Source organism: Perna viridis, chromosome 4 (assembly GCF_037379345.1).
Source record: "Perna viridis isolate PV_CMFRI_1.1 ecotype Kerala chromosome 4, ASM3737934v1, whole genome shotgun sequence".
Classification (NCBI taxonomy): domain Eukaryota; kingdom Metazoa; phylum Mollusca; class Bivalvia; order Mytilida; family Mytilidae; genus Perna; species Perna viridis.
Window position 1 is genome coordinate 47,376,073 of NC_142448.1, and position 22,295 is coordinate 47,398,367.

Genomic DNA, 22,295 nt, shown 5'->3' on the forward strand with positions numbered 1-22,295 from the left:
AGAACAAATCACACTTTAGACAGCTGCCATTTGTTTTTTATTTTGATTTTATAAGCAAGTCATTATTTTTTTACCTACTGATAGAATCATTAAAAGCAACCTTTTTTAATTGTGAATCATTAAGACATTTTTTAAAGCATATATTGATAACAATCTTACTTTCTCACTTTAACTGCTACACTGCATCCTTCACAATTTAATGCTTTTCCTATATGACCGAGGAGGGATCTTAAGGCCACCTCCCCAACCCCCCCCCCCCCCAAAGGAAAATTTAAAGAATGCTGCCTTAGTAAAGGTTTAAGTTAAGTAAATTGAGATATAATTTCATTGAAATGAACTGTTAATGAACATTCCAAGGGCAGATAACTGTCAAAAAAACTCATTTGAAAAATATCTGAGCAAATCCATTGATGCAGACATGAAAAAATATTTTCTTTATGTTATTAGCCTACTGATCCCAATCATGTTATGGTTAACATTTAATATTTCCTATGGATATCTCTGTATTACATATATGTAATGATTAGATCTGTAATCCATCATTTACTCACTGACACACAAGAAATCCTCTCAATATATTGAAAAGTTCAGAAGAAAGGTCCTGGAAGTTGTTATTTACAGTAAATCTCCTTAGTAAAAGACTTCTAACTCTGTAAAATAACAACAGTGCTAAATAAAATAGTAAATTAAAGTACAAAAAAATCATTTTAATACACATAACATCTTTAATATCTACAAGCATTCAGAAAAATCTAGAAACACGAACAAGTGATCAAATACAAGTATGTAGTAGTCTTCTTTCACAATACTAGTCCAGGGGTGGATCCAGACACTCTGAAAAGAGGGGTGCCAGCCAGGGTTCAACAACATTATCTGCCATTTTTATCAATTTTACACATAAAAATGACAAATTTTCCAATAAATAAAGGAAGGGTGCCAACCTCCACCATTTCCTGGAACTGCCACTGCAGTGGGCGACTGGTCGAATACAAATCAATAGTAGTCTTCATTGGCAATGCCAGTAGGTAACCAAATGAATACAAATAGATAGTAGTCCTCTTTGGCAATACCAGTAGGTAACTGATGGAATACAAACATATTAGTTCCCTTTAGTAATGTGGTAGATATGTGACTGATGGAATACAAACATATTAGTTCCCTTTAGTAATGTGGTAGATATGTGACTGATGGAATACAAAGATATTAGTTCCCTTTAGTAATGTGGTAGATAGGTGACTGATGAAATCAAACATATTAGTTCCCTTTGGCAATGTGGTAGATATGTGACTGATGGAATACAAAGATATTAGTTCCCTTTGGCAATGTGGTAGATATGTGACTGATGGAATACAAACATATTAGTTCCCTTTGGCAATGTGGTAGATATGTGACTGATGGAATACAAAGATATTAGTTCCCTTTGGTAATGTGGTAAATAGGTGATTGATGGAATACAAACATATTAGTTCCCTTTGGTAATGTGGAAGATAGGTGACAAGTGGAATACAAACATACTAGTTCCCTTTGGTAATGTGGTAAATAGGTGACTGATGAAATACAAACATATTAGTTCCCTTTGGCAATGTGGTAGATATGTGACTGATGGAATACAAAGATATTAGTTCCTTTTGGTAACACGGTATATAGTCTTCATTGGTAATGCCAGTGGGTGACTGATGGAATATAAATCAATAGCAGCCCCTTTGGCAATGCAAGTATGTGACTGATGGAATACAAATCGATAGTAGTCCCCTTTGGCAATGCCAGGAGGTGACTGATGGAATACAAATCAATAGTAGTCCCATTTGGCAATGCCAGGAGGTGACTGATGGAATACATATCAATAGTAGTCCCCTTTGGTAATGCCAGGAGGAGACTGTTGGAATACAAATCAAAAGTAGTCCCCATTGGCAATGCCAGTAAATGACTGATGGAATAAAAACCTGTTAGCCCATCATCAATCATAAATTGTTTTTTCAATCAGGATACTTTATAATTGATTCAATATTATTTAACTTTACAAAAGCATCAACTACAATGGGCATTGTATGTTCATCTAACAAATCCTTTGGGTGTGAATAATATATGGCAGCTCTGTCTTCAATAGTTAGCTTTTCAGCACAGGCAAGTTTTCCATAATGTTGATAAGAAATTTCCAAAAGAGTCAAGGTCACCTGTAAAAAATTAAATAAGAAAACTACGATGTTGTCTTTCTTTTAAATTTGTAAAACCCAACAAATCCAAATTGTGTCAACAGCAGCAGAAAACTGAATTTGAAACATTCAAAATAAGTGGGTTATTGTGTGGTAAAATGTTACTTCATTTAATACTCATTTTATTAAGTACTTATTTAACAAGTCAAAGTGTTGGACCTTCTTCAAGTATTGGTGGATTTGTTGGTGGTGGTCTGTTCAATACCTCACTAAAGTGTTCTTTCCATCTGAATTGATAGCAAGCTGAGAGATGAACAAGCTGGATTTAGACAAGAACGATCATGTGTCGACCAGATTGCAACACTCAGAATAATTATTGAGCAAACGATCGAATGGCAGTCATCCCTATATCTAAACTTTATTGACTTCCAGAAAGCATTTGACAGCATAGATCATCAGGTCTTGTGGAACATTCTAGGACACTATGGGATTCCTCCAAAGATTATTTCCATGATTAAGTTACTGTATGAAGAATTCTCTTGTCAGGTCATACATGCTGGTACATTGACGGATCCTTTCCCTGTAACAACTGGCGTAAGGCAAGGATGCATTCTCTCTCCCCTTCTCTTTCTCATAGTCATCGACTGGATAGCAACAACAGCTTACAACGACCCTCATGGTATACAATGGACACTAACATCTCGTCTAGAAGACCTCGAATTTGCAGACGACATATGCACACTATCGCATCGTCTTCAAGATTCCCAACACCAGGTCAACCATATCGAAGAAACAGCTAAAAGAACAGGATTGTATATCAACACAGCCAAAACCAAAGCCATGAGAATCCAACAAAACCAGATGGATCCAATATTGGTAAATAACCAACAGATAGAGAATGTAGATAAATTTACGTACCTTGGAAGTGTCATGAGTACAACTGGAGGCACTGACGAAGATGTACAAGCCAGAAAGATGAAAGCATTACAGGCTTTTTCCATTCTAAAGCCAGTATGGAAAAGTAGAACACTGAGAACGACTACTAAGATCAAAATTTTCAACAGCAATGTTAAGTCTGTCCTGTTATATGGTTGCGAGACCTGGAGAGAAACAGAAAACACCATGAAATCTATACAAGTCTTTGTTAACAAGTGCCTAAGAAATATACTGAATATCAGATGGCCAGAAAAAATAACAAACAAGAAACTCTGGCAAAGAACAAAACAACAACCAATAGAAAACACCATTCGAACCCGAAAATGGAAATGGATTGGTCATACTTTAAGGAAGAACAATAAAAACACTACAAAGCAAGCTTTAGATTGGAATCCCCAAGGGCAAAGAAAAAGAGGAAGACCAAAGAACACCTGGAGGAGGGGTTTGAACTCTGAACTGAAGAGAGTAGGACTAATGTGGAAGAATTGTAACACCATCGCCCAAAACCGAAGCGAATGGAGAGAAACTGTAGTCGCCCTATGTCCACCCATGGACGAAATGGAATAAATCAAACAAGTCAAAAGTTTTTTTCACAAGTGTGATACAGAAAAATCAAACCCACTGAAGCTGCAAATAAAATTTAAAATTGTTCTTATGAAGAAATTAACTTCATCCACAGAAATCTACCAATGAAAATTCAGTTAAATCTATTAAGCAGTTTATAAGGTTGTCATATGTAAAACCCTGATATTGGATTTGAAGGCATCAGACAATAGCCATATTTCTTCATGCACATATGCATACAATGCCTAAGCTTCTTTAAAGTTTCATTAAAATCCATTAAATGACTTCGGAGAGTTGCACTTACAAGGTTTTAACATATGGTCTCACTAACCACTTCCTGGTCAAATGGCTACCCCTATGTAGTACCAAAAACACACTTAACCTAGACCTACATGTATGCATTGTAAGTGCATTATTTGTGTGTATTCTGAATGAAAGTAGAAAAAATAAAGCTGAGAATGTTTCCTTTAAAATCATATATGTAATTTATACAATTAACGTACCATTAGCATAATAATTTCAAAAGCCTTATTTTCTAAGCTTTGCAATGGTATGCAACTTTAAGATGTCATTTGTCCTGGGAATTCACAGTGAAACTTTGAAAATTACAGTTTTAACATGTAAAGTAATGGAAACCTTAGAAGTGGTTAGTGAGACTATAAGCTAAATTATGGTATATTTCAGAGAAATGCATAATTTGAGGAAAATTGCCTTTCCTGGTCATTATTTCCACTTTCCCATAAAATCAGTGTAGTGATATGGGTAATCTGGCTATATTTTAAGAGGTGCATTGTGCAAGGTATTTTAAATAAACAGCTGTGCTTTAAGGGCATGATACGCCCACTGCCCCTTTAACTTGTCCCTATGCTTTTAATGAATTTATATGATCAACAAGAAACATTGTGAATAAATAAAAATCAAAAGGGAGCTCACAACAATAGATATGAACTATTCAACAAAGTTTCAATAAAGTTGGTGAAGCATTTTTGAGTTACTGTCCAAAACTTGAAAATCCCCCTTTTTTAAGTATAAAAATTCATAACACAGAAACGAAAAAAATCTGAAATTTATAAAAATCGAAAGGGAATTTATATCAATAGATATGAACAATTCACCATAGTTTCATAAAAGTTGGTGAAAGTGTTTTTGAGTTATTGTCCGAAGTGTGGACAACGGACGGACGGACAATGGTATACCATAATACGTCCCGTCTTTGACGGGCGTATAAAAACAACTTAGCAACAAGATTTTTATCAGTAAAACTGACTCATAACTTGACGTCATCCTTGAAATACCCAACCACACTGCTTGGGATATTGAAAGTACAATGTACTCACATTGTCACACAGCACAGATTAAGAATCACACAGTGATGAAATAGGTGTGACGTAAATTGTTAAAATGTGTACTTTAAAATCATACCTGTAATTTACTACAAAAGTGTATGAATATTGTTTACATGTGTGAGTAATTTGCCTCCATGCTGTCAGTTAGCAGAAAAGGTAAAAATGTGGATCTTCAGAATTATTTATTCAAGTAAATTTTGTGAAGAATTTCTACAATCATCGTATCATTAGCATAATAATTTTGAAAGCCTTATTTTCAAAGCTTTGCAATGGTATGCAACTTTAAGATGTCATTTGTCCTGGGAATTTACAGTGAAACTTTGAAAATTACTTTTTTAACATGTAAAGTAATGAAAACCTTAGAAGTGGTTAGCAAGACCTATATACATTTAAGTTTGGTTATCTCCCTTTGCAGGCATTCGAGTGACAAACACAGTCACATATGATATCAAACCTTCATATAAATTTCTTCAAAATTAGGAAGAGTTGGGCTAACAAGTTATGTGAATGACAGACAGAGAGAGAGAGAGACAGACAGACAGACAGGGTGTTCCTACATATCCCCCAAATTAGTTTGTGGAAAGTAGGGGTAATAATATAAACAAGACTGGTCATCAGTCATCAATTCTTGATCCATTACCAAGTATGCAGTCAAATTTACAGTGAGTGATCAGCCAAAATATCCTGTACAGATATAATGGTTAAGAAAATGTACAAAAATCTTACCATGGTTTTATTAATTATTATCCCAGGCATAGTCAGTTTTGATGGCTGTTGTTTACTTTCATGTTGTTCCATGTAGGTGTGAAGATCCAACAAAAGCTCTCCAGCATGTTGTCCTAAGACATGCTCACCAATATCATACTCTATACTGAGACTTTCAGTTGTGGGCAAGTTTTCGTCTGACTGGTTGGTTAAAGATGATGAAGATGAAGATGAAGATGACACAGTGATCTGTTTCCTTTTTCCTCTATTGGAATCAGATACAGACAATATTTCATCAGACTGGTTGGTTTCAGATGAGGAAGACGAAGATGAATATGACACACTGTAACGTTTTCTTTTTCCTCTCGTACTCTGACCACTCTCATGTTTCCTCTTACATTTAGCTTTTGAATATCTGCCTTTGTTTTTCACCTGAAAACATTTAATTCAACCAACTCAACACATTCACATATTTTTCTGTATATTATTGTAGAGCTTGTTCCATCTCTACCACAATACCAACTTTCAAGTTTTCCTAGTTATCAAAATGTCCAATGCAAATTGAAAAGGAGCTTTAATCAGTATCAATAAACAATGCACCAAAATTTCACTGAAATTGCTGCAGGAGTTTTTGAGGTATAATCCTAAAAAGAAAATCACACCATTTGAGAAAGAATAAAATCTCAAAACTAAAATGCAAAAAAAATAAAAATGGAGCTCACATCAATTAAAAAAAACAACTCACCAAAGTTTAACAAAAAATTGTCACTGAACTGAAAATTCAATTGCTGTAGAAAAAAAAAATTTTAGTTTGCCCATATTGGAAAAAAGTGTCAAATTCAGGATTTGGTCAAGCAAAGGCAAAATGAATTTCGATGGGTCTGTTGTACAATGTTGAAAATGCAACCTTTCAGATAGATTATACTTCTTTGGAGTCAATTATATTCCTTCATGCACATCTACATATGTTACTCAACTTTCTAATAAAATTTTAATGACATCCCTTGAACAATTTGACAGGAGTTGCACTAGCAGGTTTTAACATGTAAACCTTCAAGCAGGATTACTTTAATAATTACAAAATTAATGATTTAAGCTTGTTGTTTGAATAGTGCTGCCATTTTTTGACAAATTTCCTCAATTAGTAGAAATAAAATCTTGAATGGGATTGATTTTCATATTGGTCAATGAAGACCATTCTTTTTGGTTAGGGACTGAGTTTTTAAAGAGTGCAAATATGGGTGCATGAGGTATTGTAAGCATGCTCACTAAGGTTTTTTAATCCTTCATGCACATCTATATAAATTGTAAAATGCCCAACCATCCATCAAAAATTTCATTAATTTCTCTTTTCAATTAAGGAGGAGTTGCTCTTACAAGAAATGTGGACAAACCAATGATTATCCTGCTATTTATGGGATTGGGTCCAACATCCATGCAATTGAGAAAAAGCGTGAAAATTCATAAACTAATACATTTTAAATACCTCTGTAATGTTAAGTAACCCTAAATTGTTTTTTCTTGAAAAGTCTTCTCCTGTGCAATGAAATCGTAAATCTGGCTTGGAGATTACTGTTTTATTTATTCCTCTCAAATGATTCCATATAGACAGGTTTCCTTCATCTCCTTCCCTAAAATAAATATTCTCATTTAATTTAGAGACTCTAAAAGAGCCTGAATAGCTCACCAGGACAGATCATATTGTTTGATCAAGCTTAGCAGAATGTTTAATAATTTTTTTATACACAAAATATAATGAGATCTGGATTATTTCTCTTTATCTACCATGGTTTTAAGAATAAAATTATTTTATGCTTTACCTATGAGGGACAGAATTATTTGTATTTAATAAACATTTGGCTTTGTTGATAATGTGCTGCTATGCTGCTACAGTATATCGCTGATGTCTTGACCAACTGGAATATGCGAGACTTCCTTTAATGCACCCTGTATATCAGATGATCTGCTTTAAAAAAATCAAACAATCTCTTCCTAACTGTTTATTTCCTTTCCAAATTACTTCACTTCTAACAAAATGATTTTGAGCATTCATGTTTCAGAGCATCTTCATATACAAGATGTTGCTAATGATCCTCCCTAATTATCTAAAAATAGCAAAAATAAGGTGTTTCTTTCACCTTTCAGGAGCAATATTAATCTAATATAAAGAGTCATCAAACAACTTTATTTAAATGGTGATTTTAGTAGGGCTCTTAAATCTTTAAAAGAAGGGAGGTTTCCTTTATTTTTTTTCTCTTTCTTTTTTTATATTTAATGTATTAACTTAAACAAGTGATTTTACTCCTATGTTCTATAAACTGACATGGTAGCCTTGTTTGTTGTCTGATTGGTATGATAGACATACACATCAGACAACAAGATACACCAAGTGTTGTCAGACAACAAACACCTGACAACAAGACAAGCATTGTCTGACAACAAACACCAGACAAGACACACCAGGTGTTGTCAAACAACAAACACCAGACAACAAGACAAGCAAAGTGTTGTCAATGTTTCAATTCAACCTCCAGTTCAGTTTACTGAAATTATTTTAAAATCAGAAATACTGCGAATAAAACTGAAAAGTATATTTTCGTAACCCACATATTTTTATGCTGACTTGAGACACTGTAGCTTAAACTTTTTAATAATATAGTCAATTATTAACCGACTACCCAAAATATGCAAAAATATGTCAAAAACTGACCAATTAATATGAATTCAAACTGGACATCTATACAGGGCCAATATCGATCAAACCAGGGCCAATACGGCATCAGAACTTCCGGTAGTTTGAAAACGCCATTTCCAATTAGATATTCTCACTTCACTGCATTATCCTACTGGATTATTTATGCATATGTACCTTAACATGTATATAATTTACCAAACAAATGAGAAACTTGGAATAAGGTTGATTTGGCATGTCATTCAAATACAATCACAAGCTCTAAGGAGCTTCAGACCAAAAATGAAAACATTCATTATGTAACATAAACAAGACAAACTAGAATCAAAGGATATGCACATAGAAAACCAAAAAAGAAAAAAAAGGAATCCAACATAATTATAATATGCAAACCAATAATTTATAACACCTAGCAAGTCTATTGTAATGTCCAAAATAAAAGAGCATAATATATCTTAAACTGCACATTTGTATATCTAAAATGTGCTTTCAGAATTGTGTTATTTCAGGAACTTTGATCACCAGGACTAAAAGCAGCAGATACACACAAAAATCTTCCATTTTATACAAAAGGGTACTTAAGACTGTTTAATGCAAATTAACCTACACGTTCTTGCTAAAACATGAAAATCATCTCATTGAGTTGGTTAATAAAATTGTCAATAAATACGTAATTTCATATTGGCCCTGTTATAGGTTTTGGTCTATCATATTGGCTTCGACAGCCGTATTGGCCCTCAGCAATGCCTCGGGGGCCAATACAACCACCTCTACCAATATGACAGACCTCAAACCTGTAACAGGGCCAATATGAAATTACATATTTATTAACATATAGGACATAATCAGGTAATAATGGTATTATATGGTATGAATATCAAAAATCCAATCATTTTAACTAGTTCAGAGGTTGAGGTCATTTACAGGTCATAAATGTAGCTGACACATTGTTATGTTGATTCAGACACTCAAAACTGAAAGCCTAAATCAAAAGACAAAGAAGTCACAAAATGTGCCAAATATATACATGTCCAAAGAAGGTACAGTATATATAGTGGCAAAATCTGACAAATATTTTCCAACAGCAGCATGTGGAATATTTTTTGCCACTTAATAAGTTTATGCTGTGGAAGGTACATGTATGTGTACATACTTCCCATAATGTGTAACCCTAAACAAGTTTTAAACCAATGTCATTTAAACTTGGCACAATGTTTTATTCTTTAACATATTGAAGATGTGCCTCTCCTGCTAATGACAAATTTGACACACTTTTATTATAATTTTTTACCTGTAGAACCTAGACATTTTTTTTCAGCTGTACAGTACAAACATGTATGCCATCTTTCTCCATTATTTATGATATGTTTGAAAAGTTGCTTCAATTATCATAAAATGTAACATTTTATTTTAAAAGCCTTTAAAGAGTTTAAATTCACTCAGTATATATATCACTTTTGACTAACATTGTCCTATTAGGGTCTCAAACATTTATTCCACCTACCAGCAAGGTTCTACCATAAACTTTTTATTGATAGACAAATTAAGGCATTTCAATCTCAGTTTTGTCAAAATATTTCTTCTGGGCAAATATAGAGAAGAAAAAAAAAGCAAACTTTGGTATTTGAGTGTATATGCTGTATTTTTTTCCCTTGAGAAACAAAGGGTCTGCAACATTGGAAATTTTTATATCTTACTTCACCACTTATAAACCTATTATTTTGAGCTCCATAAAGAACTAGAATATATAATACCTAACTTACTCTACTTCTAATCCACACATGGTTCCAAATGCTGAAACAACTCTCATGTACGAGTTGTCATAAACTAGAGGTGACTGGAAACATCTGTACTTCCACTGTCGTCTTCTTTTGATCATGCTATCAACCAATTTTTCAAGCTGCACAATATACTGACATATCCCAGTATATAAGAATGATCTGTTCCCATATGGCAAACTGAAATGCAATGTATTTTATAAATAAACAGTAATTACAACAAGAGGCTCCCAGGAGCCTGAATCACTCACCTGGTTGAATTTTGCCTTTCAAGGGCAATAAATAAGTTGTCCAACAATTTTGACTCAAGAAGACTTTGATAGGACTTATCATAAGGATCATATCAGCAAATGAAAGTTTAAATCTATCATAGTTTTCAAGACATTGGCTGAAAACTGCAAAAAAAAAAAACCTGCCGTTTTCCCCTGTCAAGGACAATAACTCTTATAAGGAGGCATCTGAGAACTTTTATGCCTGAACAGATTAAAATGAAAATTTGATCACATATTGGTCTCATCATGCTGAACACTTTTACCATGACAGAATTAAGCTAAACCTAACAGTTTTGGAGATATATGCGAAAAACTAATGTCTGACCCCTAAGTTCTATTTTTAGTAATAACAGCCATGTTTTTCCACAAATCAAAAATCCCCACATCAGTTCAATGCAGGATACCCCAAGAAACATTTATACCAAGTTTGATTCTAATCAGGCAAGTAGTCTAAGATGAGAACAGTTTTGCATAATTGATAACGACGATGATGGACGCCAAGTGATGGCAATAGCTCACATGGCCTTCGGCCAGATGAGCTAAAAATAACAAGCAACTGGTAGCCATATGTCCCCTGTAGCTGCAAAAGAAGTTGAAGTGCAAAAGGCTCATAACGCCTGTAAAATTTGTTGAATCAAAGTGGTGGCACAATATGATTGACTACAAATGGTGACTAACAATCCTACAAAATTTGAAAGAAATCCATCAAGTGGTTTCCAAGAAGTTTGTTAACAAGTGTGACAAGTCAGACGTATGCACGGACTGACACCTATATTTCTATGTTCCCTTCTGCATAGTGGTGGGAGACAAAAATCATAAAAAAAAGTGATCAAAAACCACATTCAAAAGGTAAAATGGAGCTAAATACAACAAATATACAAATAAAACGTAATAAAATACTGAAAAATGAGGCCCAAAATTTTGGCCATCAACAAGGGCAAAAAGTGCTGAATATGGACCACTGTTGACACAGAATATAAATACAAGGAGACCTTCATTAATCTTGAAAGGAAGATGTATTAAGTTTGAGATGAAAATAATGAATTTTCATGTACACTTCACAGAGGAGACTTTGTGAGAAGAGTCACTGTGTCTCTACTCTTCACAGTGGAGTTTTTGTTGTGGAAAGAGTCACTGTGTCTCCACTCTTCACAGTGGAGTCTTTGTAAGAAGAGTCACAGTGTCTCCACACTGCACAGTGGAGACTTTGTGAAAAGAGTCACAGTGTCTCCACCCAACACAGTGGAGTCATCATTTTAAAATATACTTTTAGTATAATTCTTTTTTTTACATGACAAACTATATTAAATGATTCTTAAAGTTTAAAATTATTTGAGTTATATACAGAAAAAATAAATGAAAAGTATTATGAATGGAAGCAATTCTTATTGTGATTTAATTTAGTGGAGACACAGTGGAGTCACAGTAGGGAGAAAATGGTGACTCCACAGTGAAGAATGGAGGAACTAAAATTTACGTTGATGGTAGGGTAACAAGTTTAAACAATCACCCCAAAGGGGTGGGCAGTCCCAAGAAAACTGATGGTCCTTTGGAAAGGTACTGTCGCTGTTTTTCACTTGAACAAGTCACAGTTACAATGTACTTCCATGTCATAAACACTGTAGTTGGCCTCCTGGAAATGCTCACCATCTAGACCATCCTGTTCACCATCTGGACCACCCTCTTCACCATCTTGACCACCCAGTTCACCATCTGGACCACCCTGTTCACCATCTCAATCACCTTATTCATCAATGAGGCATTGTTTGTGCTATACAAAGTGATCACCTGACCTCTGTTGGCATGTAAAGCCAAAGGGATATGTATGGTCATTGATGTTTCTCACTATCTTTTTCAGACTACAATCTATTAACTAGGGAAATCGATAAGATTGCTCAATCCAAAACTTTGCTAGGATAACCTCTCTTGATGAAGAAGGATTTCATCATGTCACATCGAGCCATTCAAAATTTCTGAATTTCATTATGTTTTGTCTGTATATTATTTGTATTTAGTTCCCTTTTACCTTTTTAATGTCATTATAGTTCTCTTATTTTATATCGATTATCCAACCTGCTTCACAACTTACATGATTCTTTTCAATTATAAAAATACAACTATGATTCATGCAAATTTCTTTTGAAATTTATTGAAATGGGAAACCTACATGTAATCTAACATTGAGAAGTTCTATGAAATGCAATACAAATAATGAAACCTTAATTGGTCTTTACAGACTTTCGAATTTCATAATACTGCATTATTTTAGTAATTAATCTAGTAACTGATAGCATTACTAAATTGTCTAATAGTTTATGGTCAGTATGCCAGTAGCCTATCAGTAGGAAAGGATAGTCACCAGAATATCTCATGACTTTCACACTTCTATTACAATTAGATATCTACACGTACTGTCATACATGTACATGTATGTAAGGCAAATGAAGTTTGGAGTAATCTATTTTTTAAATTGCACAGTCATATACTGTAGGGAATCAACTAAATAATACATTCTAGATCTCAAATCAAATACATACAGATACATTGTACATACATACAGATACATTGTACATACAGATACATTGCACATACAGTAAATGCTGGGACTGGCAGCCACATTAAGTGTGGCACATTGCTGAAATTATTACTAAAATGTTTTTCATACATGTAAATGACAAAATTAAGTTTGCATAAGTTATCATCTTAAAAATTTACAAGATAATCAAACTCTGGTATAGTGATGCTCCAATTTTTAAAATATTCTAGTAGAGTTGTGAGCAAGTAGAATAGCTGGCATGGCTGATGACACTAACTCTTTCAGAAACATTCTTCTCTTTTAAGATCGATTGTTTTATTAAGTATGTCAGCACTCAGCAGAGTCAGAGCCTTTGAAAGATTTTGAAAGCTTTAGTCACTTTGGCATGAAAAAATAGGGACAAATTTAATGGTATATTTTTCAAACTAGTATCTGCATTACTTTTTTCAACTATTTTTTTGACTGTATGACAAATCATCTATCTTATGTACAACGAGTCTAACAACCAATTTAAATAAGCACTGAGACATATAGCATAAGCAATTAGCAAAACTTTTTACTGTAAATAAATGTACATTCACAAAAACTGGAATATGGGGGCAGGCTGATTGTGTAGTTAATACATGTACATTTGGAATATAGGAGCAGGGTGATTGTGTGGTTAATATACCGGTATGTACATGTACAATAATTGGAATATGGGGGCAGGGTGATTGTGTGGTTAATACATGTACATTTGGAATATGGGGGCAGGCTGATTGTGTGGTTAATACATGAACATTTGGATTATGGGGGCAGGGTGATTGTGTGGTAAATACATGTACAATAATTGGAATATGGGGGCAGGGTGATTGAGTGGTTAATACATGTATGACATTTGGAATATGGGGGCAGGGTGATTGTGTGGTTAATACATGTACAACAATTGTAATATACATAATGTAAGGGCAGGGTGATTGTGTGGTTAATACATGTACATTTGGAATATGGGGGCAGGCTGATTGTGTGGTTAATACATGAACATTTGGAATATTGGGGCAGGGTGATTGTGTGGTAAATACATGTACAATAATTGGAATATGGGGGAGGGTGATTGAGTGGTTAATACATGTATGACATTTGGAATATGGGGGCAGGGTGATTGTGTGGTTAATACATGTACAACAATTGTAATATACATAATGTAAGGGCAGGGTGATTGTGTGGTTAATACATATACATTTGGAATATGGGGGCAGGCTGATTGTGTGGTTAATACATGAACATTTGGAATATTGGGGCAGGGTGATTGTGTGGTAAATACATGTACAATAATTGGAATATGGGGGAGGGTGATTGAGTGGTTAATACATGTATGACATTTGGAATATGGGGGCAGGGTGATTGTGTGGTTAATACATGTACAACAATTGTAATATACATAATGTAAGGGCAGCCTGATTGTGTGGTTAATACATGTACAACAATTGTAATATACATAATGTAAGGGCAGGCTGATTGTGTGGTTAATACATGTACAAAATTTGGAATATAGGGGCAGGATGATTGTGTGGTTAATACTTGTACAACATTTGGAATATAGGGGCAGTATAATTGTGTGGTTAATACATGTACGATATTTGGAATATGGGGGCAGGGTGATTGTGTGGTTAATACATGTACGACATTTGGAATATGGGGGCAGGGTGATTGTGTGGTTAATACATCTACAACATTTGGAATATGGGGGCAGGGTAATTGTGTGGTTAATACATGTACATGTTCAATATTTGGAATATGGGGGCAGGGTGATTGCATGGTTAATACATGTATGACATTTGGAATATGGGGGCAGGGTGATTGTGTGGTTAATACATGTACAACAATTGGAATATGGAGGCAGGGTGATTGTGTGGTTAATACATCTACAACATTTGGAATATGGGGGCAGGGTAATTGTGTGGTTAATACATGTACATGTACAATATTTGGAATATGGGGGCAGGGTGATTGCGTGGTTAATACATGTACAACATTTGGAATATGGGGGCACGGTGATTGTGTGGTTAATACATGTACAACAATTGGAATATGAGGGCAGGGTGGGCGTGTAGTTAATATACTCTGTTCCCACTATATAAAAGATCTTAAAACAAGAACACAGAACAATGCACATTTTCAAAATTTGTTGTGTTTAACTAGGAACCAAGTGTATACTTTAGAACCACATGCATGTACAAGTATTTATCAAGCTTTCCTAAGGTTAGGGAAACTAGGGACAAACTCAAATTTTTTTTAGCATATTTTCAGTCATTTTCAAATGTGAAATTCGGATAAAAAAATTATCATGATCCATTGAAAAGTTGTTGAAGTATGTCCCTACAAAATGCATTGCAATATTTTTTAAAGAAATGATTTTAGATCATTTTTTTTTCAATACAGTGATACATTGGGGACACTTTTTTATGCACATAAATTTACTTCACCTTTTGGCAAGCAATTACTGAGTGTTAAAGTGTAAAAAAAAAGAAGTTTAATGCTATGAAAGGTTTGATGTTGTAATAACTTCTGACAAAGTAATAACCCACTTTCCAGAGACCTGTTGTTTCTCAGTCTAGCAAAAAATTAACTACCATAATACAGCGAGACCCCAGTATACATGTACAACAACTGGAATATGGGGCCAAGGTGGCATGTGGTTAATACTGTACAAATACAACAACAACAGTGTTTTTCCCAAAAATTTGTGAAGGCATGGTTAATTTAGTATTTTGATGGCACTCAACTTCACAGAAGGTTAAATTGGGGGCACCCCACCTTGACATGAGGGCAAATCATTTACTGAAACCTGCAATAAAATCCTTCACCCTAGTATAGTATTGTAAAAGTATCATAAATTGGTGTCAACACAACAGAAGTACATGTTTACATGCTAATTAGGTAAAAATAATTAAGTTAATCTTATAACTTGAAAGCTGGGTTGGCCATCTGGGGTCACATTGTAAAATTCATAACTTATGAGGGCAGCATGGTGCTAGAAGATGAAGGCATGGTGCAGCGCCATGCTAAATTGGTCTAGAGGAACCTCTAAACTGGAATATGAGCGCAGGGTGGCTGTGTACTTAATAGTATTAAGTATTATACACTTAACTTTTAAGCCTGGCAACCATAAGAGAACACTGTATAATTTCCAAAATGCTAGTTAAATTACCTCTGATGATTAAAAGCTTTGCAGAGCTTACCTTTTCTTGTGTCAAACTGTTGATGTATAGGCATGAGTATTGACGGTCTATCCCACCAACACTAGTGGTTGATCTAGGGGGAGTGTTCTGGGGACAGCCTATCCCTCCATTAAAATATTTTGTTGTAAAATGTTTAAAATTTTGCATAAATTAAGGCAATAAGGCATAAATAATACATTGTCTGTGTAGCCTAGATTTCTTTACAGCCTTAAATAATTTATTTCAGACGTAACATGCTTTCTGATTAGATAAATAATTTTGTCCATCATCTCATAGACTAAAATTTTGTAATGTGACTGTGACGTCATCAACCTTTTAAACAATTAACTCATCAAATTTGGATATCAAACTAAAATTAAATTATAAGGAAAGACTATTCTATTTCTTCAGTCTATTTGAAATAACCTCAATGCCAATGGTACACACTTGAAAATAACATACTATGTCATAATGAGGTTATTTAGTGTGCACATGATGGAGGTTATTTGTATGGCAAGCCAAAAGTGGACAAAAATCAATATTTTGTAATACATGTATTAGAAAATGAATTTTTAATATTAAAAAATCATTTTTTTAATATTAGAAAAGATTTTTTAAAATTACAAACTCATTTTCTAATATTACAAATTCCTGATTTAATAATATTATAAAATATCACACATTTTGTAATATTACAAACTGAATTTGTAATATTAGAAAATGAATTTAATACATGTATTCGAAAATCAGCCACATTTTTTAATATTACAAGATGATTTTCTAATATTAAAAAATCGCAACAGATTATGGCAAATCCATTTTCTAATATTAGAAAATCAATTTCTTATATTAAAAAATCGTTTTTAAATATTAGAATTCAATTGAATTTTTAATATTAAAAAAGTGTTTTGTGATATTACAAATCTAATTTGTAATATTAGAAAATGAATTTGTAACATTAGAAAATGAATTTGTAATATTAAAAAATCATTTTTTTAATATTAGAAAACACTTATTTTCTAATATTATAAATTCCTGATTCAGTAGTACACGTATTATAAAATATTACACATTTTGTAAAATTACAAATTGAATTTGTAATATTAGAAAATGAATTTGCAATATTAGAAAATCAGTCACATTTTTTAATGTTACAAAATGATTTTCTAATATTAAAAAAATCGTCACTGAATACAACAAATCCATTTTCTAATATTAGAAAATCAATTTCTAATATCAAAAAATAGTTTTTTTAATATTAGAAATTCAATTGAATTTTTAATATCAAAAGAGTGTTTTGTGATATAAGAAATATAATTTGTAATATTAGAAAATGAATTTGTAATATTAAAAAATCATTTTTTAATATTAGAAAATGCTCATTTTTGTCCACTTTGGCTTGCCATATTATTTGTGCATACATGCAGACAAAAAGAAATAATTTGTTTGTGTGTTTGTTTGTTGGGCTTTAACATCCGAGCAGCAGTATTTCAGCTATATTTAGATGATGAACATGAAATTGATGATAGAATGAACATGAAATAATGATGAAATGAAAAAGGGATGAGCCATAAGGACAATGGGGTCAACAAAGTTTGATTGCCACTGGAAATAGGGAGAGGTTGGTAGGGTCGGGCAATTTAGCCTCCTGTGGCGGTTTTCCGTATTATAGCCTGACAACCCCAACATGTAACACACACGGGGTACCCCATTCCACCACCTGGTAGCTATGTGGGCAAGAGCGCCCTAGCCCCGGCTAGGGTTCTGAGCACTATTTAGTCGCCTATTACGACAAGCTTAGGGCTGCTGCAGGCCTATTCATTTAACACCCGGACCCGTACGGGCCAAAAAAAAATAAAAATAAAACAGCCATTCTTGAAATAAGTGTCTGGATAATAAAAAAATTTCTGGACATTCTGTACCCTTTACTTTTTACAAACCCAGTAAATATTCCATGGTACATACCAGGTCTCAAGATGAGGAAAATTGTTCTTCACCTCCTGAATTGATTCTTTTAGACGTTGTTTTGCATAATAATTCATCATTCAGGTAGGGGACAAAGTTGGGTTTTGTCAAAATAGAAATGCACTCCTCCTGTTGACAGCCAGGTGCCTGCATTATGGGAATTTTATCAATTATTTCTTGTGGCGGTCCAGCATATTGACTTTCATAGTAAATGTGAAGTTTTTTTTTCGATATCACTTCTTTTCCAATTAGATACACAGACTGGTAAAGGGAAAATTAACCTACTGCATATCTTAGAAGTTTTGCGGTTGGTCCTTAGCGGTTCTGAATCTGATAGCTTCATACCTCCGGAGCTCGTCAAGTTGTACTCGACTTGGGCTAGAACAGGGGAGTTCATAGAAAGGATGTTACAGTAGGTCTCAGTATGGTATTAATTTTCCCATAGACTTCTAATAGAAGTTCTATAGTGAAGTGCATATTTTGAGGATTTTTAAAAAAAATATGTAAATTGATTCAATAAAACTTTCACTTATGTAGCATTTCTAAGGACATGTGAAAAAATAATTTCCCGCAAAGAAAATGGGTGAGTCCACGAAGATCGGACAGAAAAGTAGTCTCGAACTATAAATAGCCATTTTCCCTACTTTCACTTTCGTTTTGCATACACCAAACCAACCTTTTCAGTGGAACATTTTTATGATATTATGTTAGATTTTCTTTTTAAAAAGTTCTTCATCTTACAGTGTGTTGTTTGCTCTATTTTATAAGTCATTGTTCATATCTTTTGACAACACATTAGTTTGTAGAGAGGCAAAAAGAAAATGCACTATATTTTTATAGCATCCATGTTTTGACGTACACCCACTCAGGGATATGCAATACGATACTGGTACCACCAGTAAATGTTTATTCCGGGGACACATGGACAGGGGATAGCAGTACCGCTTTCCATTCAACCTCGGCCCTAAAACGTTTCGGTCATATTACATTATATTATGGCCAATGTACATCTCGGCCTTTGTCGTGTCGGTGATATTATCCAATTAATATCTTTAGAGGGAAACGTCGTGTTTAGTTTTTCGAAAAATATCTGAATCATTCTCATCTTGTTTGTTTGTTACATGTATAATTGAGTTAAAGATGTCATGTAATTGCTTTGTGTTAAATCTAGGCATCATTTTTTTTTCCGACTTTACTGACTGCATTCACTTCTATACTCACAACTGTCAAAGATGGTCTGCAGTCCTACCACAACACTTGTTACTCCCGTAGTGGTATTAATTCAATGTGGATCCTGAAAAATTCGAAAGATCTTTTGGAAACAATTAGTTCAAGACTATTATCTGAATATAGTAGCATTAAAACCTATGATTTTTCAACACTGTATTATTCTATTCCCCATACTCAGTTAAAATCCCGACTTAAAAACATTATACATCGTTGTTTTTCCAAACAAAGATGGTACATCTAGATACAAATATATAGTTTTTGGTAGAGATTCCTAATACTTTGTAAAAATAATTCCAAATCATCTTCCAAATATACAGAGGAAGATGTTTACAAAATGCTGGAATTTTTAATCGACAACATATTTGTCCAGTGTGGTGGACGTATTTTTCAACAAACGGTCGGCATTCCAATGGGAACAAATTGTGCTCCTTTACTTGCTGACCTATTCCTTCACTCTTATGAGGCTGGCTTTATAGCTGATCTGATCAGAAAGAAAGAATATCGTTTGGCTAGATCCTTCAATCTCAGTTTCTGCTATATAGATGACAAATTATCTTTAAACAATCCTAATTTCGGTGATTTGATACATCGCATCTGCCCAAAAGAACTTGAGATAAAGGACACTACAGACACTGTGAAGTCAGCCTCATATCTTGACCTCCACTTAGAAATCGATGGTAAAGGAAAACTATTGACCAAACTTTACGACAAACGTGATGACTTTCCATTCAGAATTGTCAAGTTTCTTTTCATCTCTGGCAACATCCCTTCAGCACCTGCGCATGGAGTGTTCATATCACAACTCGTACGTTATGCCAGAGCTTGCCGAAGTTACGCAGACATTTTGTATCGCACTAGAACTCTAACAAATAGGCTTCTGGAACAGAGTTATGTTGCTACAAGATTGAAGTCATCACTACAGAAGTTTTATGGTCGTCAAAATGAACTCGTGGATCGTTATGGTGTATCCATCTGCACCATGAAAAAAACTGATTTATTCAAAGGGTCATAGTTTTCCTTTCCTCCTTTGTCTACCCGGACTTAACTTCTTATGAGCAACTTGGCGGGTGTTTCTAGAAAAGCAGAGGACGCTTACCTTACCGGTGCACCTGGTCCCTGCTCCCAGTTTTTAGTGGAGTTCGAGTTGCTCATTTGCTTTTGTTACTTTGTATGTATGATTTTAGTTACTTTATGTTCTTTGTTGTGTATGTCTGTTTTCCATGTCGGGTCTTTGTCCCTGGATTACATTCTTTTGATTACCGCTATAACCTTGGTTCCCTTGATTACTCCTTCACATAATGGATCTGCAAAATGTATCACCAAACCTCTTTCAAAACTTATAACTTCTATGTATAGTCAAAGCTGTCAAAGCTACTCCTTCACATAATGACAACTACAGAATACATGCAAGTGAATGATTTCGTCTTCATCTCCCATTCTGTCCTCAAATATTATTAAAAATCATGGACCTACAATGTGCTACTTATATAGATCTACATACACTCCTCGAGACGTTTAGGTTTCTGTGTTTGTTTTACGTAGGAGATACAAGGACCTCTGTTTCGCAGATTGCTGTCGTGCGTTCATCGTGCGTTTAAACGATCGCAAAACGATGTGTAAACGCACTATAAACGATGCACGAACGCTAAAATGGGAAACATGAACGTTTCAAGTAGTATACGTCTATAATTTGCGCTGGAAAAGTATAAACTATTCACAAATTAGACCAGGGACTTTATATACACTACCTGATCAGACGTAGACGTAGAAAATACTAGCAGTACTAAGATCTATACTTCTACCAGACTCTCAAAAGAAGAGATAGTGGAAAACCATAAATCCGTGCTATCCTCTTTCGGTCTCTCTACCAAAGACGATGATTATGATACCGTCTACATGATACATATTGTATTGGATTCCTTAACTCCACGAGAATCAATAAATACAACGCTGCATAGTTGGATCTGCAAAATGTATCACCAAACCTCTTTCAAGACTTATAACTTCTATGTATAGTCAAAGCTGTCAAAGAATGTCTGCAGTCCCACTTGTTACTCCTGTGGTGGTATAAATTGTGGTGGATCCTGAAAAATTCGAAAGATCCTTTGGGATTTAACCCTCAATTCAAGATTATTATCAGAATACCATAGGATTAAAACCTATAGTGTTTTAAACTTTTATATTTCTATTCCCAAAACTCAGATAAGATACCGACTGAAAATGTCGTTGTTCCTCAAGAAAAAGACGGCACACCTAGTTACAGATGCGTAGTACTTGGTAGAGATTAAATTCCTCATACTTTGGCAACATCCCTTCAGCACCTGCTTATGGAGTTTTCATATCACAACTCATACTTTATGCCAGAGCTTGCCGTAACTACGCAGACTTTTAGTTTTGTACCGCGCGCTACAATTCTTACAATCCGACAGGCCTCAGGAACGGGGTTATGTTAATAGGATTGAAGTCATCACTACAAACGTTTTATGGTCGTCATCATGAACTCGTCGATCGTTACGGTGTACATATCTATCTGCACCATGAGAATTTAACTGATTTGTTCAACGTGTCATAGTTTTCCCTTCCACTTTCGTCTACCCCGGACTTAACTTTTTATGAGCAACTCGGCGGTTCTTTCTAGAAGGGCAAATGACGCTTACCTTACCGGTGCACATAAGGGTGCACTATACAGTTACATTAAGGCGCACTGTTTCGCACACCAAGTTACCTCGGTCAAATTTTGTAAAACTTAAAATCAAATGTTGAATTTTGGTGGATACATTGTTTAAATGTAGTTAAGCATTTATACATAGACAGATGTAATATATGTAATGGTAAACAGGTGTAATTTAAAGGAATAATGGTATCCGGAACGTTTCAGTCCCCTGCCGTATTAGGTTCTCTCCTCAGCATCAGATGGC

The 22,295-nt window shown here is 34.3% G+C and overlaps 1 protein-coding gene across 3 annotated transcripts; it reads right to left on the bottom strand.

Annotated features, from left to right (window-relative positions):
• Window positions 1-76: 76 nt before the first annotated feature.
• Window positions 77-18,999, bottom strand: LOC148620317 (uncharacterized). 3 transcript variants are annotated; one of them, XM_088581092.1, is made up of 5 exons: window positions 18,148-18,993; window positions 10,160-10,354; window positions 7,191-7,335; window positions 5,726-6,136; window positions 77-650 (listed from the first exon to the last, which is right to left on the bottom strand). In XM_088581092.1, exons 1-5 carry the CDS (start codon window positions 18,225-18,227, stop codon window positions 645-647), a joined length of 837 nt encoding a protein of 278 aa, XP_088437218.1. In that variant the 5' UTR covers window positions 18,228-18,993; the 3' UTR covers window positions 77-644. The 3 variants fall into 3 exon arrangements, with proteins under 3 accessions (XP_088437218.1, XP_088437216.1, XP_088437217.1); XM_088581090.1 differs by lacking the exon at window positions 77-650 and adding an exon at window positions 702-2,174 and having other exon boundaries at window positions 18,148-18,999; XM_088581091.1 differs by lacking the exon at window positions 77-650 and adding an exon at window positions 702-1,080 and having other exon boundaries at window positions 18,148-18,996.
• Between the last annotated feature and the right edge of the window lie 3,296 nt (window positions 19,000-22,295).